At 41.3% G+C, this 27,300-nt stretch overlaps 2 protein-coding genes across 22 annotated transcripts in view; one reads left to right on the top strand and one right to left on the bottom strand.

The window, feature by feature from the left end:
* Positions 1-14,780, bottom strand: part of LOC117198203 (paraneoplastic antigen Ma6F-like) — a 160,773-nt gene extending 145,993 nt beyond the window's left edge. The window contains exons 1-4 of one of the 19 annotated variants that reach the window (XM_049705001.1): positions 14,613-14,780; positions 12,259-12,843; positions 11,313-11,373; positions 10,166-10,835 (exon numbers count right to left, since the gene is read on the bottom strand). In XM_049705001.1, the coding sequence (XP_049560958.1) occupies positions 10,166-10,835; positions 11,313-11,373; positions 12,259-12,772 (1,245 nt within the window). In that variant the 5' untranslated portion in view covers positions 12,773-12,843; positions 14,613-14,780. The other 18 variants (XM_049704996.1, XM_049704998.1, XM_049705002.1 and 15 more) reach the window with 18 other exon arrangements.
* The window catches only part of GABRA3 (gamma-aminobutyric acid type A receptor subunit alpha3), a 428,677-nt gene that overhangs the window by 141,464 nt on the left and 259,913 nt on the right, over positions 1-27,300 (top strand). For 2 of the 3 annotated variants that reach the window (XM_049705028.1, XM_049705027.1), the window contains exon 2: positions 16,849-16,929. The exons of the other annotated variant lie outside the window; for it this stretch is intronic. In XM_049705028.1, the coding sequence (XP_049560985.1) occupies positions 16,851-16,929 (79 nt within the window). In that variant the 5' untranslated portion in view covers positions 16,849-16,850. The remainder of the gene's footprint in view (positions 1-16,848; positions 16,930-27,300) is intronic. 3 annotated transcript variants of the gene reach the window in all.

Below are 27,300 nucleotides of genomic sequence, written 5' to 3'. Positions count from 1 at the left end.
TAATGGAAGCTGGAGAGAAAGAGAGAGAGAGAGAGAGAGAGAGAGAGAGCTTGAAGATATTATGCTGCTGCTTTGAAGATGGAGGAATGGGGCCATGAGACAAGGATTGAGGGCAGCCACTAGAAGCTGGAAAAAGCAAAGAATAGATTCTTGCTTAGAGCCTCCAGTAGGAGGGTAGACCTGCCAACCAATTTTAGACTTCTGACCTCTAGAATTGTAAGAAAAGAAATTTGTGTTACTTTAAGCCACTAGGTCTGTAGTAATTTGTTAGAGCAGCAATAGGAAACTAATTCATTTCTGAATTACATATCTCATCAGAATTCCTTTGAAAACTGGGTAAACAGACCACCTATTCTTTCATTTTTTTAAAAAATTTATTTTATTGTGGAGTATAGTTGATTTACATGTTGTGTTAGTTTCAGGTGTACAGCAAAGTGATTCAGTTATACATATACATATATCCATTCTTTTTCAGATTCTTTTCCCATATAGGTCATTACAGAATATTGAGTAGAGTTCCCTGTGCTATACAGTAGGCCCTTGTTGATTATCTGTTTTATATATAGTAGTGTGTGAATGTTAATCCCAGGTTCCTGATTTATGTCTTTCATTATTTTTATTACTGTTTATTAGAATCTTTTATTTGAGGGGAGGGGAGAGGAAACAGATTATTCTTCATTTGTTCATGTATTCTTTCAATAAGTATTTATTGGGAAATTTTTGTGTGTCAGGAGCTATTCTACTTTCTGGGGACAAACCAGGATAAAAAATCAGGCAAACGGTTTGCCTTCATGAAGATTATGGTGTGAAGATAGAAAATAAACAAATAGAGTTGGCCAGATGTGAAGTCCATTCTATTGAAGTTACATTTGAGCAGAGACCTGAAAGAAGGTAGGGAGCCATGAACTGGCAGAGAGTGTTGCAGGAAGAGGTGGGGCATACCTGATGTATTTGAGAATAATAAGGAGTGAAATGATGAAAAAGGAGAGTAGTAGAAGATAAAGTTTAAAAAGTTATTGAGGGTTTTTCAGGCCGTTATGAAGGCTTTGGCTTTTACTCTGAGTGAATTGGCAGGCTTTTGGATAATTTTGAATTGATGAGTAACATAGTATTATATATGTTTTAAAAGTTTCACTCTGGTTGCAGAGTGAAGAATAGGCAGTAGGGGATTCAAAAGTGGAAGCAGGAATCTGTGAGGCTGTTACAATAGGCCAGGCTAAAGATGATGGTGGCCAGAACTAGACTGGTAGCAGTGGAAACAGATGTGGTGAGATGTGGTCAAATTATGAATGTTCTTTGAAAGTAGAGTCAACAGGATTTACTGATGGATTGAAAGTAGGAGGTGAGAAAAAGAATGAAGTTAAGATAACTCTCAAGTTCTTTGTGGCATCCATAATGGGAAAGTTGTAGTTGCCATTTATTGAGATTATGAAGACTGTAGGAAGAACAGGTTTAGAAGTGAAAATCTGGATTTTGGTTTTGGATATATTAAGTTTGAGGTGCACTTTAGGGAAGATATCTGGTCTAGAAATGTAAATTCTGGAGTCATAAGCATATAAAACTATTTAAAATGAAGAGACTAGAGGAGATCTGTTAAGGAATGAGTACAGAGAGAAGAGAAAAGATTTAAGCACCAAGCCCTAGGACTTTCCAACATTGGAGACAGAGAGGCTAAGAGTGGCTAGCAAAGGAGATTAATAATGAGCATCCAGAGCATAGGAGAAAAATAAAGAGGGGAGGGTATGGTATCCTAGAATCAAATATAACAAATGTTTCAAGAAGGAGTGAGTGGTCACATATCAAATATAGCTTAAAAGTCATGTTAATTGTTTATAGGATTTGGATTTGGCAAAGAATTTGGCAAAGGTGGTATAAAGGGGTATGCTCTATAAAAGCATCAGTGGAGTGGTGGTAAATTGTAGTGGATTCAAGAGAGAACAGAGGGTGAAAAATCTGGGGTAGTAAGTTCAGACAACTCTTTTGAGGAGTTTTATACTCTAAAGGGGAACAAAGAAATGGGGTTGTAGCTGAGAAGAGATGTGGGGTTAAGAGAAAGGTTTTTACAGATGATATATATTACAGAGTAGTCATGAGGATGATCCAGCAAAGAGGGAGAAGTGATGATGTGCAAGAGAGGGGGTAGAATTTTTTCAGTGCTATCCTTGAAGGGACATAGATGGCAACCAGGGCACAAGTGGAGGGGTAGGAGCAGGGATAGTTTATCCACAGTAGTGGGAAAAAGGCATAATATATAGGCATAATGTTGGTGGGTGAGTAGATGTGGTAAGCTTGTTAGATGTTTTCTTCTGATAGCCTGTCTTTTCTCAGTGACATAGGAAGAAAGGTCATCATTTGAGAGGGAGGTTGGGAAGGGGGTGTTGGTGGTTTCAGTAAAGATGAAGTGAGAAATAGTCTTCTAGGAGAGTGGGAAAATGTATGGAAAAGAAATGTGGTAGGATTGTTGAGTATCACCAAGGATCTACTTGACTTTAGACAGACCAACTTGATTATGAATGTTTTTGTCCAACCACAATCATAGTATTTGTAAAAGTATAAAATATACAGCAATCTGAATCTTGCACACAAAATGTTGAGCAAAAGGACCTCAGCTTTGGAGACAGACAGGCCTAGGTATGAACCACATATCCAAAAATACTTTTTTGATCTTGAGCAAATTATTTAACCTCTCTATGCTTCAGTTTAGTCATTTGTAAAATGTGGATAAATAATAATCACAGAATATGTTTTCATAAGGATTATGAGATAATACATGTGAAGTAATTAAAGCAATGCCTGACACATAAAAAGCCCCACAATAATAGTTTCACTATTATTTCTGTTTTCATTACTATTGTGACTAAGAAAATTGTGGTTGGGGGAAGTTATTGATTTTTTTTCGATTTGACACCAGAAGTAAAGACAACAAAGGCAAAAATAAACAAGTGTGACTGCATCAAATTAAAAAGCTCCTGTCCTGCAAAGGAAACCATCAACAAAACAAAAAATCAACATATGGAATGGGAGAATATGTTTGCCAACCACACATCTTATATGGAGTTAACATCCAAAATATGTATTAAACTTGTACAACTCAATAGCAAGAAACCAAATAATCCAATTTAAAAATGGGCAAAGGACCCGATAAATATTTTTCCACACAAGACATACAAATGGCCAATAGGTACACGAAAAGCTATTTTTGCCCTTTTTCAATTCTGAATGAATTTTAGAATCAATCTATATAGTTACATCAAAATAAAACAAAATACCAAAAATAAAGTTTGGATTTTGATTAGTATTGCATTGAATCTATCAGTTTTGAGAAAATGGACATCATTACAATATTGAATCCTTTAATTCATGAATACGGTATATACTTGAATTTACTTAAGTCTTATTTAATGTCTGAGACTTTTACATTTTTTGTAATGGTCTACAACATCTTCTGTTGGGTTTATTTATAGATACTTGATTTGAGACAATGTATGGAATATAATGTACATATAGATATGTAACTATCTAAGGTGACCAACTTGCCCCAGTTTTCCTAGGACTCTCACCATTTTCCTGGGACTGTTCCACTTTTAGCATTGAAAGTTCTACATTCCACAAACTCCCTTAGTCCAAGGAAATTGCAGGTAAGCTTCAACCACATAAAGAAACATTACAAGTACTCCAAAATCCCACCATGTGCTCCCAACCACCAGCTAATCACTTTACATGAGTAGCCACTGTTCTGATTTTTTAATAGCATTACCTGTTTTTAAAGTTTATTTAAATGGAAGCTTATAGTATGTTCTTTATTGTATCTGTGTTCTTACACTCAACATTATGTTTGTGATATTCATTCATGTTTTTAGGGTTGTAGATCAATGGTTCTTGAACTTTAGCATGCATCAGAATTACCAGGGGGCTTAGTTAAAACATGCATTGCTGGGTCACAGCCCCAGAGTTTGATTCAATATATCTGGGGTGGTTCGCAGGAGTTTGCATTTCTAACAAGTTGTTGCTGCTGCTGCTGCTGGTCCAGAGATCACCGCTGTAAATTATTCACTCTCATTGATTTATAGCAGGGGTCAGCAAACTTTTTCTTAAAGGGCCAGGTAGCAAATAGCTTAATACTTGTGGGCCAAGAGGCAAAATTGATAATATTATGTAGGTAATTATATAAGTATTTAAAATGTAATCATTTTAAAATGTAACATTCTTAGCTCAGAGGCTATAACAACAGTGGGATGGCCAAATTTGTCCTGTGGGCCACAATTTGTTGACTGCTGATCTATAGTATATCATTATGTCACTAAATTACAATTTGTTTATCCTTGAAACTGTTGATAGGGATTTGGGTAGCATCCAAATTGTTTGGCTCTTACATATAATACTTCTGTGAGAATTCTTGAATATGTCTTTTGGTGAAGATATAGATGCATTTCTGTTGAGTATATACTCTAGAATAGAATTGCTGTGTAATATGGGTATGGATATCTTAAACTTTTAGAAGAAATTGCCAAAGAGTTTTCCAAACTATTTGTATTAATTTATGCTCCCACCAGCAGTATGTGAGAATTATTGTTGCTCCACATCAGTGGTGTTCTGGAGGCAGGCCATACTGTCTTTCAAGAGCCAATTGTGAGTGTCTCTTCCCAACTGTGTTCAGTGACCTCAGGATGGTTGATTGAAATTGGCTGTGGTTGTAGTATGTACACTGTTAAGAGTAGAAACTACAAAAATCATGGCTTCTATTTATTTTTTTAGAAACCCAGTTGTTAAACATTTACCAGCATACCATTGTTACACATTTTTGCCAATGTTGGGTATTTTATATTTTTCATTTACATTTTAACCATTCAAGTGGGGATGTAGTGGTATCTCTTTATCTTTTAATTTGCTTATTTGCTTCTCTCTGATGAGAATGAATTTGAACACCTTTTCAAATATATTGTATATTTGAATATGCTTTTTTGGTGGAGTTCTGTTCAAGTCATTTGCCTATTTTTTCTAGATGGGTTGTCTTTTTCTTATTGTTTTGTAGGAGTCCTTTGTATTTTCTTGATATAAGTTGCTTGCCAGATATGTGTATTTCAAATGTCATCTCCCATCCTGTGGATTGCTTTTTCATTTTTTATTCGTGTGTTTTGATGAACAGATCTTAATTTTAATGTGGCCAAAGTTATCAATTTTTTTCTTTCATCATTAGTGCTTTTTCTGTTCTGTTTAAAACATATTTTCCTATACCAAAGTCACAAGCAGATTTTTCCTTAGTGGTATTTTTCTATAAAAGATTGTTATATATATATATCGGGCTTCCCTGGTGGCGCAGTGGTTGAGAGTCCGCCTGCCGATGCAGGGGACACGGGTTCGTGCCCCGGTCTGGGAAGATCCCACATGCCGCGGAGCGGCTGGGCCCGTGAGCCATGGCCGCTGAGCATGCGCGTCCGGAGCCTGTGCTCCGCAACGGGAGAGGCCACAGCAGTGAGAGGCCAGCGTACTGCAAAAACAAACAAACAAACAAAAGATTGTTTTATATATATATATACATATATATGCATATATATATACATATATATGCATATATATATATACATATATATGCATATATATATACACATACATACACACACACAATGGAATACTACTCATTCATACAAAAAGAATGAAATCCTGTCAGTTGCAACAACATGGATGGACCTTGGAGGTATTATGCTAAGTGAAATAAGTCAGATGGAGAAAGACAAGCACTGTATTATTTCACTCATATGTGGAATACAAAAAACAAGACAAATGAACAAACAAAATAAAACAAAACAAACATATGGAGTTAACATCATAGATACAGAGAACAGATCAGCGGTTACCAGAGTGGAAGGGGGTTGGGGGGGGTGGGTGAAACGGGTGAAGGGGGTCAACTATACTGGGGATGGATGGCAACTAGCTTTGCTGTGGTAATCACTCTGTAGTGTATACAGATATCAAACTATATTGCTGTACACCTGAAACTTATATAATATAAAATATTTATTGTTTTATTTTTAGCATAAAACTGCAATTCATTTGCAATTCATATGGTATGTTTGGGATATAATGGCAGTTGAAAGACTATACTTTCACCTCTGCACTGCAATATCACCTTAATAAAAATATCATGTGATACTATATGCCTGAACACTTTACTTTTTTACATTATACCCATGGTCATTCCAAATAGTATATCCTTGCACCAATATCACAGTGTCTTACTAACCATAGCGTGATACATAGTAGTGTAAGTCCTCCAGATTTGTTCTTTTTCTTCATGATTGCTTTTGGCTATTTTAGCCCTTTGCATTAATATATGAATTTAGAATCAACTTGTCAATTTCTGCAAAAATCTCTGCTGGTATCTTAATTGGGTCATGAGGTAGATGAAAGATGCCCACAAATTGTTTGACACCTCTCATAGAGGACTACAATGTCATCATCTTTGATTAATCCCCTTTATAATTTTGAAATATCTCTCTTTATCTCTAGTACTGCTGCTTACTTTTTCTGATATTAATATAATAATACAAGGTGTTTTTGTCAATTATTTCATGGTATATCATTTTTATCCTTTTATATTCAATTTTTTGACATCTTAACATTTAAAGTTCACCTCTTGTAACTTGCATATATTCGGGCTTTCTAAAATCCAATCTGACAATCTTAGTGTTTTACTTGGGAATATTTGGTTTATTTATAGTTAATTGCTCACATAATCTGATTTAGAGTATATTTACCACCTATTGATACATTTTCTATTTGAGTCTTTTTTTACATCCCTTTTTTTCTTCATTCTTGCCTCCTTTTAGATTAATCAACATTTTAATTTTGTATATTTCCCTCTAATAACTTCAGTTATACTGTCTTCTCAGTTATATCTTCTTCTTTTAGTAATTACCTTAGAAAGTATAGCAGCAATCTCTGACTTATCACCGTTTAATAGAAATTATTTGTACCACTTCTCTGATGCTGCTAGAACCTTTAAACTCCATTCATCCGTTTCTCAGCTTTTGCATTATTTCTGTCAAGCACTTTAGCTTTACATATAAACTCTATAAAATATTACAGTTATTGTAAATATGCACTTATATTTACCATGTTTCTGTCTGGGATCATTTTCCTTTTTCCTGAATAATTGTCTTTGCTTCTTTTCTTTCAGTGTTGGTCTGCTGGTGAGGAATTCTTTCAGTCTTTGTTTATCTGAAACACTCTTTATGTCACCCACATTGTTGAAGAATATTTTCTTTGGATATATAATTCTATGTTGGTAGTTCTGTGTGTTTATTTTTACTTTAGCACTTAAAAAGTGTCACAACATTGGCTTCTGACTTGTGTTGTTTCTTTTGAGAAGTCTGCCTTCATTTCAATATTGTTCCCTGGAATGTACTGTCTTTTATTCTTCTGGCTGCTTAAAGATTTTCTCTGCATCTTTGGTTTTTAACACCTTGACTATGATGTGCCTAGGTGTGGATTTCTTTTTGTTTATCCTGCTTATCCTGTTCACTAACGTTCTTGATTCTGTGGGTTTATGTCTTTCCTTAGTTTTGTAAACTTTTTGGATGTTGTCTGAATGTTGCTTCTACCCCATTCTTTCTCTTCTCCCATTACATGTATGTTATATATTGACTGTGTCCTACATCTCTTATTCTCTGTATTGTTTTTTTTCCAATTCATTTTTGTGCTTCAGTTTTAGTATTTTTGTTAATTTAGTTTCAAGTTATATAATCCTGTTCTTTTGCATCCATCATCCTGTTAAACCCATGCATTGAATTCTTAGTTTTTCCCTTCTAGGATATCCAATTGATTCTTATTTTAATTAGTTAAAATTCTCTATAGAATTTCTTGACTTTTTTCATATCTTTTCCTCTATTTCTTTTAAAATGTTAATCACAGCTAATTTTAAACTAATTTCCTGATGATTTCAATATCCAGATCATCTGTCTCTCTGCATCTCTTTTTTAATATTTTCTCTTGAGGTAATATGCCATATCACCTTAACTCTTTGCATATCTAGTGTTTTTTATTTTATTATTTATAATACACTCTATTATTTTAGAACAGTTCTAGGTTCACAGTAATATTGAGTAGTTCTAGGTTCACAGTAATATTGAGTAGAGGAGATAAGGAGATTTCCCATATGCACTCTACACCCAGTCTTGCATAGCCTCTCCTATTATCAACATCCCCCACCAGAGTGGTGTATTTATTACAATTGATGAGCCTATATGAACATATCATCATCATCCAAAGTCCATAGTTTACATTAGGGTTCATTCTTGGTGTAGTATATTCTATGGACAAATCTATAATACGGTAAGTCCCCTACATATGAGCAAGTTCAATTCCGAGAGCATGTTCATAAGACCAATTTGTTCATAAGTCTTAGATACCCAACTAAAACAGTTGGCTATATTGTACAGTAATGTAATAGGTTTATAATACTTTTCATACAAATAACATATAAAAAACTAACAAACACAAAAAATAAAGAAAACATTTAAAATCTTACAGAACAGTACATTGAAAAGTACAGTAGTACTGTACAACAGCTAGCATCCAGGGGCTGGCATCGAGTGAACCGTCAAGAAGAGGCCGCATGGGTGGCCTCTCACCAGGACGATGGGCGCTGGCAATGCCTGCACCCCCCAAGACAACTGATCCCCCTGTGGCTCACATGCCCAGGGCCCGGCCCTGCCCTATGGCGGGCACAGGACAGTCCCACAGCAGGGCGCACGCCACCGAGCCGGGGACGTGAGTCCCGAGGAACAACGGGGTGGCCCAGCAGAACACAAGCCCTGGGGGGCCTCCCGCAGACCTCCTGCAGCCCCGGTCAAGGTCTTCCTTCCCAAGGTCCCGGGTGGGAGCCCAGGTCCTGGGGTGGGTGCTGGCTGTGACCTCGTCCATCCCGTCCTCCCCGCCGGCTCCTGAGACTGGGCTTCGGGTCTCCGTGCCGGGGCTGGGGTGGGGCGGACTGCTCAGAGGAGAACACACGCACATTTCCACAACAACAAGCAGCGCTGGGCCTGAATCTATGCCCAGAAAGCACACGTTGAGCTCATGACACCGGCCCACAGAGACCAGAGCCTTGGCTGGCACGTGGTGCACCTCAGGGCTCTGCGGGGAGACGATGGCTAGGGTGTGTGTGTTGGGGGGAGGGGAGCGGGGGTTGGGGTGTTCCTTGACACCTGGGTTCCTCTGGGGCCTACAGGGACACATTTGGGCTTGCCAGTACAGGGAGCAACCTGCCCCAGGGGATGATGAATAGGGGTCCCGTCTCAGGAGGGAGGCCCAGGCACCTTGAGTGGCCCCTAATATGGGGCCAGTAGGCTGCCAGGCCTGGCCTCCCCCTGCCTCCAAGCCTGGGGGCCCTGGGACCTGCTGAGCCTACTGGCCCGAGGTGGACGGGGCTCATCTCTGCAGCCCCGTCCTCATTTCCCAGCTCTTTTGGGGTGGGCTCGAGCCCCTCCTCGGGGGTCTCCTCAGCCTCCTGGCCTCCTGCCTGGGCGAGGCCCTCTGGCTCCCAGCCAGGACCTCCTGGGGCCACCGGGGAAGCACTGCCCATCCGGCCAGGCATGGGGACTCCGGGGGCATCTGAGGGTCCTGCCTGACCTAGGCCCGCAGGGGCGGCAGCACTTCCATCTTCCTGAGTGGCCGCGGACGCCTTGCTGGTCTCCCCAGGGCCAGGGGCTGCCCTGGCGGCACCATGGTCTTCAGGGGCTGCCCTGGTGGCACCATGGTCTTCAGGGGCCGCCTCGCCAGCCTTGGCAGTGCCGGCAACTGCCGCACTGGCCTCCTCACGTGCCGGGTGGTCCTCGGCACTCCCTTCCTTGGAACGGGCGGCCTGCGCGGTGATATCTTCACCGGCCGGGGAGGCCTTGGTGCCATGTGCAGTGGTGCCTGCGGTGATGGCCTCATGGGCCGGGGCGGCCTGGGCGGCTGCTGCCAGGACGGCTGCTGCCAGGACTCCAACGTCCACACGGGCCTCTTCCTGCCCTGGGAAGTGCTCCCTGCTAGCCGGGTCGGCGTCCCAGGCCTCGGTCTTCTGGATGAGCCGCAGCATCCCCGCAAAGCCGGGAGGCCTCCTCATCAGCCGCCTCCTCCTCAGCGTGTCCCGGAGCATGTCGTTCAGCCGGGCCCGCATCAGCACCTGCCGGGCGCGCGCCTGGTCCGCCATGGCCGGGTGGATGGCCCCCTTCTCCAGGGCCGACTGCAGCAGGCCTTCCAGGCGCATCACGTACGCAGAGAGAGTCTCCTGGGGCCGCTGGGCACAGGTCACGAACTTCAGCCGAGCACTCCCCCGGGGGTCCTTGTTCCCAAACACCTGCACCAGCGCGGCCAGGCAGTCCTGGGCAGCCAGCTCGGGATCTTCCGCCAGGAGGCCGCGCAGGAGGTCCAGCGCGGGGCCGCGCAAGCTCTCCACCAGCCTCCTCCTCCTCTCCCTCTCAGACACGTGGCGCCACAGGTGCAGCGTGTGGTTGGCCTGCTCCAGCCAGCTCTCAGAGGACCCTTCCCCGTGGCCCGGCTCTTCCATCCCAGAGAAGGTTCCCAGCTCCTGGTAGCCCATGCTGTCCAGCACGGGCTGCAAGGCCTGCCTCCACTGCTGGGTCCCGGGCCCTGCCTCACCCATGGCGCCTGCCGCTGTCACAACTGCTTCCTCAGGCGCAGCCATTGCCCCGCTCGTGGGTCCTGCCATACTCAGAAGTCCTGCCACGCCTGCAACATTTCTGTAACCTGCAGCTCCTTCCTCATCTGACTCAGCTCCTGCTTCACCTTCAGCTCCTGCTTGACCCTCAGCTCCTGCTTGACCCTCAGCTCCTTCCGGACCTGCAGCTCCTTCCTCACCTTCAGCTCCCTCTTCACCTTCAGCTCCCTCCTCACCTGAAGCTCCTGCCTCACCTGCAGCTCCCTCCTCACCTGCAGCTCCTTCCTCATCTGACTCAGCTCCTGCTTGACCCTCAGCTCCTGCTTCACCCTCAGCTTCTTCCGGACCTGCAGCTCCTTCCTCACCTTCAGCTCCCTCCTCACCTTCAGCTCCCTCCTCACCTGAAGCTCCTGCCTCACCTGCAGCTCCCTCCTCACCTGCAGCTCCTTCCTCATCTGACTCAGCTCCTGCTTGACCCTCAGCTCCTGCTTCACCCTCAGCTCCTTCCGGACCTGCAGCTCCTTCCTCACCTTCAGCTCCCTCCTCACCTTCAGCTCCCTCCTCACCTGCAGCTCCCTCCTCACCTGCAGCTCCCTCCTCACCTGCAGCTCCTTCCTCATCTGACTCAGCTCCTGCTTGACCCTCAGCTCCTGCTTGACCCTCAGCTCCTTCCGGACCTGCAGCTCCTTCCTCACCTTCAGCTCCCTCCTCACCTTCAGCTCCCTCCTCACCTTCAGCTCCCTCCTCACCTGCAGCTCCTTCCTCATCTGACTCAGCTCCTGCTTCACCTTCAGCTCCTGCTTGACCCTCAGCTCCTGCTTCACCCTCAGTTCCTTCCGCACTTGCAGCTCCTTCCTCATCTGGCTCAGCTCCTGCTTCACCTTCATCTCCTGCTTCACCTGCAGCTCCTTCCTCGCCTGCAGCTCCTGCCTCATCTGAGGCTCCCTCCTCACCTGCGGCTCCTGCCTCACCTGAGGCTCCCTCCTCACCTGCAGCTCCTTCCTCACCTGCAGCTCCTGCCTCACCTGCAACTCCTGCCTCACCTGAGGTTCTGTCGTCACCTACAGCTCCTTCCTCATCTGACACTCCTGCTTCACCTTCAACTCCTGCTTGACCCTCAGATCTTTCCCCACCTGCAGCTCCTGCCTCACCTGAGGCTCCCTCCTCACCTGCAGCTCCTTCCGCACCTGCATCTCCTGCCTCACCTGCATCTCCTGCCTCACCTGCAGCTCCCTCCTCACCTGCAGCTCCTTCCTCACCTGCATCTCCTGCCTCACCTTCAGCTCCCTCCTCACCTGCAGCTCCCTCCTCACCTGCACCTCCCTCACCTTCAGCTCCCTCCTCACCTTCAGCTCCCTCCTCACCTGCAGCTCCCTTCTCACCTGCACCTCCCTCCTCACCTTCAGCTCCCTCCTCACCTGCAGCTCCCTTCTCACCTGCACCTCCCTCCTCACCTGCAGCTCCCTCCTCACCTGCAGCTCCCTCTTCACCTTCAGCTCCCTCCTCACCTGCAGCTCCCTTCTCACCTGCACCTCCCTCCTCACCTTCAGCTCCCTCCTCACCTGCAGCTCCTGCCTCACCTTCAGCTCCCTCCTCACCTGCAGCTCCCTCCTCACCTTCAGCTCCCTCCTCACCTAAGGCTTCCTCCTCACCTGTGTCTCCCTCCATACCTGCGACTCCCGCCTCCCCTGCAGCTTCCTCCTCCCCTGCAGTTCCTGAGTGACCTGCAGTTCCTGCCTCACCCGCCCTGCCAACCACTGCTTGTCCCTGGGGCTGCGCAGGGCAATTGGGTCTATCCTGTGAATCAGCATCAGGGGCCTGGGGCAGGCAGACCACAGTCCAGGGCCCTCCCTTGCCTGGTATTTGGCGGGGCAGCAAGCTTCGATTTAAACACTCAGCAAACTCGACCAGGGCAACACTCGACCCCAGCTCCTTTCTGTAGACCTTGCCCAGCACTCGGTACCTGCCCAGGGAACGCAGGGCAGCCTGCACAGCCTCCTGGAATTCCTGGTCTTTGCAGTCATCTGGGATTCCCAGGATGAGCAGAGATCGCTGAGCGTTCACGCCCATCGACCTGCACCAGTCCCGCAATACCGCCAGAGCCATCGCCATCTTCGAGGACCTGAGGGTGGGGGGAAGCGATCAAACAAGTGTGCACAGGCTGTTGAAGTGTGGGAATCGGCCTGTGGGTGCAAAGAGGAGAGAATCATGTTTGTGCCACACAGCCCACCCTAGTGCCCCTCACAGCAGCAGCCTGGAGCACCTCCCTGCCCTGTTTGGTTTGTTTGACTTTAGGAAACTTTTTTTATAAATTACATTTATTTACAAGATAGAAGGCTAGGGACTTCCCTGGTGGCGCAGTGGTTAAGAATCCACCTGCCAGTGCAGGGGACACAGGTTTGATCCCTGGTCCGGGAAGATCCCACAAGCCGCGGAGCAACTAACCCCACGCGCCGCAACCACTGACCCAGCGCTCTAGAGCCCACGAGCCACAACTACTGAGTCCACGTGACACAACTACTGAAGCCCACATGCCTGGAGCCCGTGCTCTGCAACAAGAGAAGCCACCGTAATGAGAGGCCTGCGCACCGCAACGAAGAGTAGCCCCCGCTCGCTGCACCTAGAGAAAGCCCGCGCGCAGCAACAAAGACCCAACGAAACCAAAAGTAAAAATAAAATTTAAAAATAATAACAAAAGAGCACTTGTTGCGTACGACTCAAGAAACAATAATAAAGTAAAATAAAATAATTTTTTTAAAAAGACAGATAGAAGGCTCGTCACCTTTTCTACATTTCTGGCCTCAGTTTTAGGAAGCTGCCTTTTTCCCAAGGAATTTTTCAAGTCTTCCAATTTGTTAGCATAAACATTTCCATAATGTCCCATAATATTCCCCTATATCCTCTTTGTTAATGTACATCTGATCCGTAACGTTGGCCCTCTTTCATTCCTCATATTGGGGATCAGGGTTCTTTCTATTTTTCCGTGATTCATCGTTCTAGGACTTGCTCGGTTTCCTTGCTCTTTTGAAAGAAGCGCATGGCTTCGTTCACCGTGTCCATAATTTGCTTTCTATCACTGATTTCCTCTCTTAGCTCTCTTATTACTTCATTTTATGTTTCCTTTGCTCTTCTTCTTCTAGCATCTCTCAATGGACTGTTAGCTCACTGATTTTATGTCCTGACTCTTCTAACAGAAGCATTTAGAGGAATACAGTTTCCTCCTGTTGCTTTTTGCTGCCTCCAACTAATTTTGGGAAGTCGTGTTTTTCTAGTATTCACTTGGAGGTCAGACTGCCTCTCTCATCTCCCCACACCGGGGAGTCCTCCCCCGAGCACACTCAGCGCCAGGGGCTCTCGCTTCTCGTACCCCAGACGCAGAGCCCACCCGTCTTGCCCCCGCCCACCCGGGAGCCAGAGCCCCCTAACTGCCACGAGCGTCCTCCCCCCCCACCCCACGCCCCGCCCCGGCGGGAGCTCCCCTAACGCCTACCGCACCCGCGCCCGGGAGTCCTCCCCATCGACCCCCGCTTCAGCCAGGAGTAGCTCCCCCTTCCTCCCACCACACGCAGCAGCTGTTAGCCCTCCCCGCCCGTCTCGGCCCCGGGGGTGGGGCCCGCCCGTCCCGTCCTCCCCACCCCCGCAGCCAGTCGTCCTCTCCTCTGGCCCCCAAAGCCGGCCCCAACCGACCAGCAGGAAGCCCTCCGCTCAGGCCCCCCCCACGCTTAGCCATTAGCCCCACCCTCTGCACCCCGACTCCAGAACGCCCCCCACCAGCCACCCCGGAAGCCAGCGGTCCTCCCCTCTGACCCGCTCACTGGGGGACCCTTCCCTCAGCCCCCCTTCAGCCCGCTACCCTCCGCCGCCGCTCCCCCACTCCCAACGCTCCCCCACTCCCAACCGAGCAGCCCGTAGCCCTCCCCCGACCTCCACTCCTTCCCAGGGCCCCCGGTACCTGCGGAGTCCAGCCCCCGGCAAAGCCCCCGCCTGTCTCCTGACTCGCTCTGTCTCTGTGGATGGCTCCGGAGTCCCACTCACGAGGGGCTGAAGAGCTCGTCTCAGCAGAGCAGCCAGGAACTGTGCCGCCGACTGTCCCAGGCACTCTGTGCGAACGCCACGTGGGTTTCCGGGTGCTCCCGGAAGCCCCAGGAAGATGAGGGAGAAAGTTCTAGACGTCTCTTTACAGAGAAAGTGGTTGGATCAGAAGAGCACGTGAGGTGATTCTTTGCTAATGTAGCAGCAGTAGCCATGAGCACTGAGGGCCTGAGGTCCCAAGGCTTGGCGCCTCCGGAAGCAAGATACGCCCATTGGCCTTCCACCAATAGGAAGGCCTCCCTGCAAGGCTGTGGAGTTGGGGGAGCACACTTGGCGATGCAGAGCCCATGGGGGCACATTGGTCAATCTGTCTTTACAGGTGGGTGTCTACTGTGATTGATAATGTTATCAAGCTATTCTTTTTTCTTTCTCTTTTTTAATTGATTTATTTTTTTATACAGCAGGTTCTTATTATCCATTTTGTAGATATTAGTGTACATATGTCAATACCAATCTCCGAATTCATCACACCACACCACCCCTTGCCCCCACCACTTTCCCACCTTGGTGTCCATACGTTTGTTCTCTACATCTGTGTCTCTATTTCTGCCCTGCAAACCGGTTCATCTGTACCATTTTTCTAGGTTCCACATATTTGCATTAATATACGATATTTGTTTCTCTCTTTCTGACTTCCTTGACTCTGTATAATAGTCTCTAGATCTACCCACGTCTCTACAAATGACCGAAGTTCGTTTCTTTGTATGGCTGAGTAATAAAGTTATAGTAATAAAGCAATTCTTTATATGGGCTGATTTCTTGTCTAGTTGTATCAACTAGGCATCTTCTCACATGGCAGAAGACGATGAGGCAGCTGTCTGGGGTCTGTTTTATAAGGGTGCTAATCTCATTCATGAGGGCTCCACCCTCATGGGCTAATCACTTCCCAAGGCCCCACCTCCAAATCCCATCCCTTTGGGGGTTAGAATTTAACAGGTGAATGAGGGAGAGATCTTTACAAATATTCAGTCCATAGCACTATCTGTCCATCTATTTTTGCTTCTATGTTCCCTATTTCCTGCCTGGGATAATCAATCCTTTACATTATATTTTAACTTCTCTACTGCCTTTTTAGGCAATTATCACTGTTTGCTGTTCTAGACATTATAATATATAGTAAGTCCCATACATATGAACGAGTTCCATTGTGACAGCCTGTTCATAAGTTCAGTTTGTTTGTAAGTCCAGCAAAGTTAGCCTAGGCACCCAAGTAACACAATTGGCTATATAGTACTGCATTGTAATGGTTTACAATACTTTTCACACAGATGATATATAAAAAACAAACAAAAAATAGAGAAAACATTTTTAATCTTACAGTACAGTGCCTTGAAAAGTACAGTGGTGCAGTACAACAGCTGGCATCCACGGGCTGGCCTTGAGGGAACAGGCAGGAAGAGTTACTGACTGGAGGAGAGAGAGGAGGTGGGAGATGGTAGAGCTGAAGGATAGTCAGCACTAGGAGTTGGAGAGCAAGCTGCAATGTCACTCACACCTGACGTTGTTGGAACGCATGTGCACATCTTTCAAAGTTCACAATTTGAAGGTTCGTATGTAGGGGACTTACTCTAACATGTATCCACCATTATAGTATTATACAGAATAGTTTCACTGCCCTAAACATTCTTTGTTCTCTGCCTATTCATCCCTCCCTTCCCACACCCCCTGGCAACTACTGATCTTTTTACTGTCTTATAGTTTTGCCTTTTCCACATTGTCATATATTTAGAATAATACTGTGTGTAGCCTTTTCAGATTACCTTCTTTCACTTAATAATATACATTGCAGTTTCCTCCATGTCTTTTCCTGGCTCAATAGCTCTTTTGTCCTTAATGCTGAAGAATATTCCATCATCTGAATATACCACAGTTTATCTATCTATTCACCGACTGAAGGACATGTTGGTTGCTTCCAGGTTTTGCAAATTATGAATAAAGTGGTTATAAACATCTGTGTGTAAGTTTTTGTGTGCACACAAGTTTTCAGCTCCTTCAGGTAAATAACAAGAAGCATGTATGATAAGAGTATGTATAGTTTTGTAAGAAACCTCTAACTTGTCTTCCAAAGTGGTCATACCTTTTTGCATTCGCAACAGAAATGAATGAGAATTCCTGTGCTCTACATTCTCACCAGCATTTGGCGTTGTCAGTTTTCTGGATTTTGGCCATTCTGATAGGTATGTAGTCATTCTAGTAATTTTTTATTGCATGCCATGCATAACATACAAAAGAGCCATAGTATTTCTAGATGAGATATTCCAGAGAGACTTCAAACTTTCTCTGTTTAGGCAGATAAGGTAAGGGGATGCTTTTCTCAATCCAATTCAATATTGAGCTGAGTCAGGGCTTGATTGCAGTTTAAGTAAAACAGGCTACTGTGGTTTGCTCTTCTTCTCTAGGATGTAAAACATTGATGGGCTTCTGTCTTTTAATCCCTGAAAGACTATGGAAAATCGAGATCTGCCATTTACAGTTTGCAGTCTCCTGTAGCTTCAAATTCTAGCACATCTCTGTTTCCTAAGAACTGGGTGGTTGCTGGAGATTTCACTTTACCTTTTAGAAGCATTTGACCTAGCTCCCTGTATTCTTGTGCAGTACCAGAAGTCAGCAAATGTCTGGTAGGGGAAATCTGCTGAGCATTTGTCTCATCAACTTTTCAGTTTGTCAACCAGCCCTGTCAAACTGTTAAAACTTTGTTGGTTTTTCTTTCTCTCACTAGAGGCATTTTGCCTGGCTAAGTCTGGTCGGCAGTCTCTTATTAGAGTTGGTACATTTTTCAGAGGAAAAAACAATTGGAGATTGTCAGTTTACATTGAAAAAGTATTCCTCTCCTTGAATTGTTAATTTATTTAATCCTTGTTGCTTCCACCACTATTTGGTACGTTTAAAATTATTTTTGTATTCTAAGTGAAATAATTCAGACACAGAAAGACAAATACCATATGATTTCACTCATATGTGGAATCTAAAACAAGCAAACAAGCAAATGATCAAACAAAACAAAAAATAACTCATAGATACAGAGAGTAGATTGGTGATTATCAAAAGGAAGGGGGCTAGGGAACGTGCAAAATGTGTGAAGGCAGTCAATTGTAAGTAGACTTCTGGGGGTGAGCACTTTGTAGTGTTTACAGATATCAAATTAAACGTTATACATATGAAACTTATACAGTGTAATATACCAATTTTACTTCAATAAAAAGTTTTTGTAAATTTTCCAGTTTTTTCTAGTTGTAGAGGATTGTTACCTCTCATGACCTTTTATTCAGAAGCAACCCAAATACATATTCTTGATGCTATTGTGACTGGGATCTTTTAATGATTTAAACATTTCTTGCTCATTTATAGAAAATTGATTTTTGTATATCACTTTTGTATCCAGCAATTTTAATAACATCCCTACTTGAATGTAATCATTTATCCATATATTCTTTTAGATTTTTCTATGTAATCAATAATATAATCTGTGAATAATGACAATTTTAAACTTCTTTTCCTATGTTTATGCTTTTATTTTTTGTTGTATTCTTAACACACTGAACTCACTAATACTTCCACTACAATGCTGAATAGTAGTGATAATGGTAGCCATCGTATCATATTCCCAATGTCAAAGAGAAGTATTTTAATATGTTATAGATAAGTGTGATGTGGTCAGTAAGTATATTTCTAGATACATTGTATCATATTTAGGAAGTTTTCTTGTATTCCTTGTTTACTATTTTTTTGGGGAAAGAATGCATATCAGATTTTATCAACTGCCTTTTTTCCTATGCCTCTTCGCATAATCAAAATATTGCTCTCGGGCTTCCCTGGTGGCGCAGTGGTTGAGAGTCCGCCTGCCGATGCAGGGGACACGGGTTCGTGCCCCGGTCCGGGAAGATCCCACGTGCTGCGGAGCGGCTGGGCCCGTGAGCCATGGCTGCTGAGCCTGCACGTCCAGAGCCTGTGCTCCGCAACGGGAGAGGCCACAACAGTGAAAGGCCAGTGTACCGCAAAAAAAAAAAAAAAATTGTTCTCCTCTAAAATGTTAATGTGGTGAATAACATTTAAAAAAATTTAACCAGAATTGCATTTCTGGGATAAACCCAACTAGGCCATGATGTATTACATTATTTATATATTGTTGGATATGATTTATGTACATTTTTTTGGTTTTTGTTTTTGTTTTTTGTGGTACGTGGGCCTCTCACTGTTGTGGCCTTTCCCGTTGCGGAGCCCAGGCTCCGGACGCGCAGGTTCAGCGGCCATGGCTCATGGGCCCAGCCACTCCGCGGCATGTGGGATCTTCCCAGACCAGGACACGAACCCGTGTCCCCTGCATCAGGAGGCGGACTCTCAACCACTGTACCACCAGGGAAGCCCTGATTTATGTACATTTTTAAGGATGTTTTTATTCATGACCATGAATCAGAATGGCCTGTAATTTTGTTTCCTCATTCAGTCCTTGCCAAGTTTTGATTTCAAGGTTGTTAGCCTCATAAAATGATTTTGGGAGTGTTGCACCTTTCTATTTTATGGAAGAGTTTTTACTAGATTGTAATTACTTTTTTCTTAAATGATTGGTAGAAATTGCAGCAAAGCCATTTTGGCCTAGATTTTCTCTGAGGGAAAATTTTAGTTTTGTATATTCTTAATAGAGCAATATTTAGGTGATCCTTTTGTTTTTGTCTTCTACAGTGCTTTCTTGTGATATAATATGCATACAGTGAAAACCACATGCCTTTAATAAACAAAACGATGAATTTTGACAAAAGGATACATTCATGTAACCATCACCCAGATTGAGATAAAGAACATTCCATGATCCCTGAATATTCCCTTGTGCCCCTTCCAGTCACTGTCCCTCCTACGTCATTATTCTAACTTCTCTTATTATAAATAGTTTTGCCTGTTCCTGCACTTCATATAAATGGAATAGTAGATTGTGTACTCCTCTTTGATCTCACTTCTTTTGTTCAGCATCACATTTTTTGAGATCTATGCAGGTTGCTGTATTTATTAGTAGTTTGTTCTTTTTAATACTAACTAGAACACCATTGTATGACTGTACCATAGTTTGTTTATCCAGTTATTGCTATGGACTTTGTTTTTTCCCCATTTTTTAGCTATTATGAATAAAGCTGCTATGAACTTTCTTATATAACTTTTTTGTGAACATGATTTCCTTTCTATTGGTTATATACCTATGAGTAGAATTGCTTGACTGTAGGTATAGTTGTATGTTAAAATCTATGAGAAACTGCCAAAGAGTTTCTTAAAGTGGTTGCACCATTTTAAACTTTCACCATTCATGTGTGAGAGTTTTGCTTCACATTCTTGACAAGAGTGAATATAAATTAATCTTTTATCCATTCTAGTGAATGTGTAGTGATACTTATTATAGTGTTAATCTGACATTCTACAATGACTAATAATGCAACTTTTTCAGCACCTATTGGCCATTTGTGTATCTTTATAGATCCTCTTTTGTGCAGTGTCTATTAAAATATTTTGCCATTTTTGTTACTTATAAATCATTTTAAACTCTAGTATAAATGTTAAAAAAAAGTATAACTACAATAATTGTTTAACGGATGCACAATGTAAAAAAATGTAAATTGTGACATTGAGAATATAAAATGTGTGTGGTGGAGAAAAAGGCTAGAGTTTTTATATGCAAGAGAAGTTAAGTTGTTATTGGGTTAAAATAGGCTATTATAACCATAATAAGTTTTATGTAAGTCTCATGGTAACCACAAAGTGAAAACCCACAGAAGATACACAAGAGATAAAGAGAAAGAAATCAATGCATACCACTACATAAATCATTAAATCATAAAGGAAGATAGTTGGAGATGAAGAATGGAATAGTGGAACTCCAAAATAGCCAGAAAACAGTTAAGAAGATGGCAATATTAAGTTCTTCCATATCAATAATTACACAAATGGATTAAATTCTCAAATCAAAAGACACAGAGTTGCTGAATGGAAAAAAATCCGAGACTCAACTCTACACCACCTGTAAGAGATTCACTTCAGCTTTAATGATATACATAGGCTCAAAGTGAAAGGATAGAAATAGATATCCATGGAAATGGTAACCAAAAGAGAGCAGAAGTGGCTATATTTCTATCAGATAAAATAGACTTTCAGACAAAATTGTTCACAAGAGACAAAGAAGGTCACTATATAGTGGTGAAAGAGTAAATTCATGAAGAGGATATAACAATTATAAGTATATATGTACAGTAAGTCCCCTACATACAAACCTTCAAGTTGCAAACTTTCAAAGATGTGAACGTGCATTTGCATGTCCAATCACGTAAGTTAGTTCACATGTCTGGCGTACATTGTCATGTGTGTGCATCCTCTACAAGTGGTTGTGCTTTTGTGTACTTTACTGTACAGTACTGTATAGAGTACAGTAGTACAGTATCTTTATTTCAAGCCCAGGCTATCTGGAAGCAAGTGTAAAAGCAGTGGTGATGTAGCTGGTACTGCTCAGAAGCGCCAAGGGATAATGATGGAATTGGAGGCCCAGAGAAAGGATGAAGAGAGACAAGAGAAAGGAGAAGTAACTGCAGAACTGAAGAGATTCACAACGCAGGAAATGGCAGGGGGATTTTCTTTATTTGAGGAGGCACTGTTAGTTTTTGAGGCACAGGACCCACAGGACCCAAACATAGAATGGTACATGAAGGTTGCAGTAGCCATTCAGAATGCAATCCAGTGCTACCATGTCCATCTATGATAAGAAAAAAAGAGCTACTACCCAGACAGCACTGGATCATTTTTTCAAGAGGGTACATAGAATTGAATCTAGCAAGGAACCAGAACCTGTGCCATCAATGTCAGGCATGAATGACATTGCAGCTTGCCCTCTTTCTCCTATTGCTAATGATCCTTCACCTCTACCATCTCCCACCTCCTCTCCCTCCTCCAGTCAGTAACTCTTCTTGTCTGTTCCTTCGATGCCAGCCCCTGGATGCCAGCTGTTGTACTGTACTACTGTACTTTTCAAGGAACTGTACTGTAAGATTAAAAATATTTTCATTATTTTTTGTGCTTGTTTTTTTATGTATTATTTGTGTGAAAAGTATCATAAACCTATTACAGTACAGTACTATATAGCCGACTGTGTTAGTTGGATACCTGGGCTAACTTTGTTGGACTTAACGAACAAATTGGACTTACAAACACGCTCTCAGAACAGAATTTGCTTATATGTAGGGGACTTACTGTACCCAACACTGGAGTGGTTGAATGTTTAAAACAAATATTAACAGAACTGAAGGGAGAAATAGCAAGAAAATGACAGGACTTCAATACTCCACTTTCAACATTGAACAGATCATCCTGACAGAAAATCAATAAGGAAACAGCAGACTTGAATTACACTGTAGAACAAATGAACCTAACAGACATATCCAGAACATTCCATCCAACAGCAGCAGAATGCTCATTCTTCTCAAGTGCACATGGAACATTCTCTAGTATAGATCATATGTTGCACCACAGAGCAAGTCTCAACAAATTTAAGATGATTGAAATCATATCAATATTGTTTATGTCCACAGTAGTATGAAACTGGAAATCAATAATAGCAAGAAAACTGGAAAACTCACAAATGTGTGGAAAATAAACAACACACTCCTGAAAAGCCAATAGGTCAAAGAAGAAATCAAAAGGAAAATCAGAAAGTATCTAGAGACAAAAGAAAATGGAAACACAACATACCAAAACATATGGGATGCAGCAAAGGCAGTTTTAAGAGGGAAGTTAATAGTGATAAACACCTACATTAAGAAAGAGAGATCTCAAATAAACAACCTAATTTTACACCTCAGGGAACTAGAAAAAGAACAAACTAAACCCAAAGTTAGCATAAGGAAGGATATAATAAAAATGAGAGCAGAAATAAAAACAGTAGAGACCAGAAAGGGAGAAATAAAAACAATAGAGACCAAAAAAATCAGTAAGCCCAAGAGTTAGTTTTTTGAAAAGATAAACAAAATTGACAAATATTTATGTAGATTAAATGAGGGGGGGAGGAGACTCAAATAAACACAATTATAAATGAAAGAGGAGACAGTAAATATTGTGACTGATACTACAAAAATATATACAAAGTATCATACTATAATGAATAATTAGATACCAACAAATTGAATAACATAAAAGAAATGGATAAATTCCTAGAAATATACAACCTACCAAGACTGAATCATGAAGAAATAGAAAATTGGAACAGAACAATAATGAGGTGGAGATTACAGCATTAATTCACTGAATCTTAACAAATATGTAAGGAAGGATTAAGGCCAATCCTTCTAAAATTCTTCCAAAAAATTGAAGAGGAAGGAACACACCAAACATTTTTAGACCAGTAATACCATGATGCCATTGCCAGATAATTAGACTTCAAAAAAAGCAAACTATAAACCAATATCTCTGATGAATATAGATACAAATATTTCAACAAAATACTAACAAACCTAATTCAACAGCACGTTAAAAGGATCATACACTGTGATCAAGTTGGATTTATCCCTGGGAGGCAATGATGATTCAACATATGCAAATCAATAAATGTGATAACCACATTAATAAAATGAAGGGTAAAAATCATGTGATTATGTCAACAAATGCAGAAAAATCACTTGAAATAATTCAACATCCTTTTACAATAAAAACTCCCAATAAATTGGGTGTAGAAGGAATGTACCTTAACATAATCAAATCCATGTATGAGAGACCCACAGCTAACATAATACTCAATGGTGAAAGATTGAAGGCTTTTTCTCTAAGATTGGGATAAGTGTGCCCACTCTCACCACTCCTATTCAATATCGTACTGTAAATACTATCCAGAGCAACTAGGCAAGAAAAAGAAATAAAAGGCATCCAAATCAACAAGGAAGAAGTTAAATTTTCTCTGTTTGCAGATGACATAATCTTATATATAGAAAATGCTAAAATTTCCACAAAAAATTATTAGGACTAATAAATGAATTAAGCAAAGTTGTAGGATACAAAATCAACAAAGATCAGTTATATTTCTGAACTCTAAAAATGAACTATCTGAAAAAGTAATTTAGAAAACAATCCCATTCACAATAGCATCAAAAACAATAATATTCTTAGGAATAAATTTAACCAAGGAGGTGAAAGGTTTATATACTGAAAACAATAAGACATTGATGAAAGAAATTGAAGAAACACAAACACAAATAAATGGAAAGATATCCCATATATATGGATCAGAAGAATTAATATTGTTAAAATGTCCATATGACTCAAAGCTATCTATAGATTCAATGCAATCCTTATCAAAATTTTAATGGCATTTTCACACAAATAGAAAAAAATTCTAAAATCCGTATGGAATCATCAAAGTCTCTGATTCACCAAAACAATCCTGAGAAAGAATATCAAAGATGGAGGCATCACACGTCCTGATTTGAAACTATATTACAAAGCTATAGTAATCAAATCAGTATGGTACTGGCATAAAAACAGACACATAGACCAATGAAACAGAACTGAGAGCCCCAGACATAAACCTATGCGTATATGGTCAACTTATATTTGACAAGGGAGCCAAGAATACTCAATGGGGAAAGGATAGTCTTTTCAATAAATGGTGTTGGAAAACCATGTATTTCATGCAAAAGAGTGAAAGTGGACCCCTATCTTACACCAGTCATAAACATTAACTTGAAGTGGATTAAATCTTAAATGTAAAATCTGAAACCATAAAAGTTCTAGAAGAAAACAGAGGGAAAAATCTTCTGGACATTGGGGTTGGCAATGAATTTTTTGGATATGACACCAAAGCACAAACAGCAAATCAGAAGTCAACAAATGGCAACACATCAAACTAAAAAGCTTCTGCACAGCAAAAGAAACAATAAACACAATGAAAAGGCAGCCTACAGAATGGGAGAAAATATTTACAAACCATAATATATCTGATGAGGGGTTAAAATCTAAAACATTAAAAAAAGCTTATAGTACTCAATAGTAAAAACAAAGCAAATAATCCAGTTAATCGTGGGCAAAGGACCTGAATAGACATTTTTACAAAGAAGACATACAAATGGCTAACAGGTACATGAAAAGGTGTTCAACATAAAAAATCTTTAGGGAAATGCCAATCAAAATTACAATGAGATATCAGCTCACACTTGTTAGAATGGCTTTTATCAAAAACCAAGAGATAACCAGTTTTGGCAAGAATGTGGAGAAAAGGGAACTGTTGTGCACTGTTGATGGGACTGTAAATAGGTGTAGCCATCATGGTAAACAGTATGGCAGTTCCTCAAAAAATTAAAAATAGAACTACCATATGATTCATCAGTTCCACCTCTGGGTACATATTTGAAGGAAGTGACATTAGTAACTTCAAGAGATATCTGCACCCTAATGTCCATTGCAGCATTATTCACAATAACCAAGACATGGAAACAACCTAAGTGTCTATTGACGAATGAATGGTTAAAGAAAATGTGGTGTATATATGCAATGGAATATTACTAAGCCATAAAAAAGAAGGAAATCCTGATATTTATGACAACATGAACGAACTGTAAGGTCATTATGCTCAGTGAAATAATCAGGCAGAGAAAGACAAATTCTTGTATGACCTCACTTATATGTGGAATCTAAAAAAGGTGAACTCATTGAAACTGAGGGTAGATTGGTGTTTGCCAGGGGCTGAGCAAAAATTGAAAAGGAGAGAACACTCCTAAACTCGTTTTATAAGGCCAGCCAGATAAGCACACTACAAGGAAAAAAACTGTAGACCAATATCCCTGATGAATATATTGATAGATGCAAAAATTCTCAACAAAATATTAGCAAACTGAATTCAACAGTGCAATGAAAGGATCACACACCATGACCAAGTGGGATTTATCCCTGGGCTGCAAGAATGGTCCAACATACACAAATCAATAATTGTGATAAACCACATTAATAGAATGAAAGACAAAAATGATATGATCATCTCAATAGATACAGGAAAAGCATCCTTTCATGATAAAAATCCTCAACAAATTGGGTATAGAAGGAATGTACCTCAACATAATAAAGGTCATATATGACAAACCCACAGCTAACATCGTACTCAACAGTGAAAGATTAAAAGCTTTCCTTAAGATTAGGAACAAGACAAGGGTGCCCACTCTCACCACTCTTATTCAACATAGTACTAGATAGAAGTCCTAGCTAGAGCAATCAAGCAAGACAAAGAAATAAAAAACATCCAAAAAGGAAAAGAAGAAGCAAATTGTCATTATTTGCAGATGATATAATCTTATGTATAGAAAGTCCTAAAGACTCAACCAAAAAACTTTTGGAACTAATCATAAAGTTCAGTAAAGTTTCAGGATATAAAAATCAGTTGTATTTCTATAAACTAACAACATAATATCTGAAAAAGAAATAAAGAAAACTATCCCATTCACAATAGCATCAAAACCAGTAATATACTTAGGAATAAACTTAATCAAGGAAATGAAAGGTCTGTACAATGAAAACTAAAGGACTTTGATCAAAGAAATTGAATAAGACACAAACAAATGGAAAAATATCCTTTGTTCATGGATGGGAAGAATTAATATTGTAAAAATGTCTATACTACCCAAAGCCATACATGGATGCAATGCAATCCCTACCAAAATTCCAATGGCATTTTTCACAAAATAGTAAAACAATCCTAAAATTGCACGGAAACTCAAAAGACCCTGAATATCCAAAGCAATCCTGAGAAAGAAGAACAAAGCCAGAGGCACCACACTTCCTGATTTCAAACTATACTACAAAGTTATAATTAAAACAAGATTTTTTTCTTTATCTTTGATTTTCTGTAGTGTGAAAATGATATGCCTAGGTACAGTTTTTTAACATTTTTCATGTGTGTTGTTCTCTGAACTCCCACATCTGCGGTTTGGTGTCTGACAATATTTTGGGGAAATTATCAGTCATTATTGTTTCAAATATTTCTTCTCTTCCTCTCTTACTTCTCCATCTGGTACTCCCATTATGCATATGTTACAATTTTTATAGTTGTCTCAAATCCTTGGATATTCTGTTCTACTTTTTTCAGTCTTTGCTTTTCAGTTTTGGACAAAATTTTATGTTGATATATCCTCTAGCTCAGTTTTTTTCCTTATCTGTGGCCAGTCTACCAATAAGCCCATCAAAGGCATTCTCCACTTCTGTTACGATGTTTTTGATCTCTAGCATTTATTTTCGGTTCTTTCTTAGAATTTCCATCTCTTTGCTTATATTGCCCATGTGTTCTTGCATGCTGTCTACTTTATCCATGAGAGCCCTTACATATTAATCATAGTTGTTTTAAATTCCTGGTCTGATAATTCCAACATCTTTTTCATGCCTGTTTGTAATGCTTGCTCTGTCTCTTCAAATTGTGTTTTTTACCTTTTGGCATGCCTTATAATCTTTTCTTGATTGTTGGATGTGATACACTGGATATAAGGAACTGCTGCATATAAGCCTGTAGAATTGTTGTGGTGAGATATGGAGGGAAGGGAAGTACTATA

Source organism: Orcinus orca, chromosome X, assembly GCF_937001465.1.
Source record: "Orcinus orca chromosome X, mOrcOrc1.1, whole genome shotgun sequence".
In the NCBI taxonomy this organism is placed as follows: Eukaryota; Metazoa; Chordata; class Mammalia; order Artiodactyla; family Delphinidae; genus Orcinus; species Orcinus orca.
The sequence above is the reverse complement of the archived record's forward strand: the minus strand, read 5'-3'. Positions and strand labels throughout refer to the sequence as shown.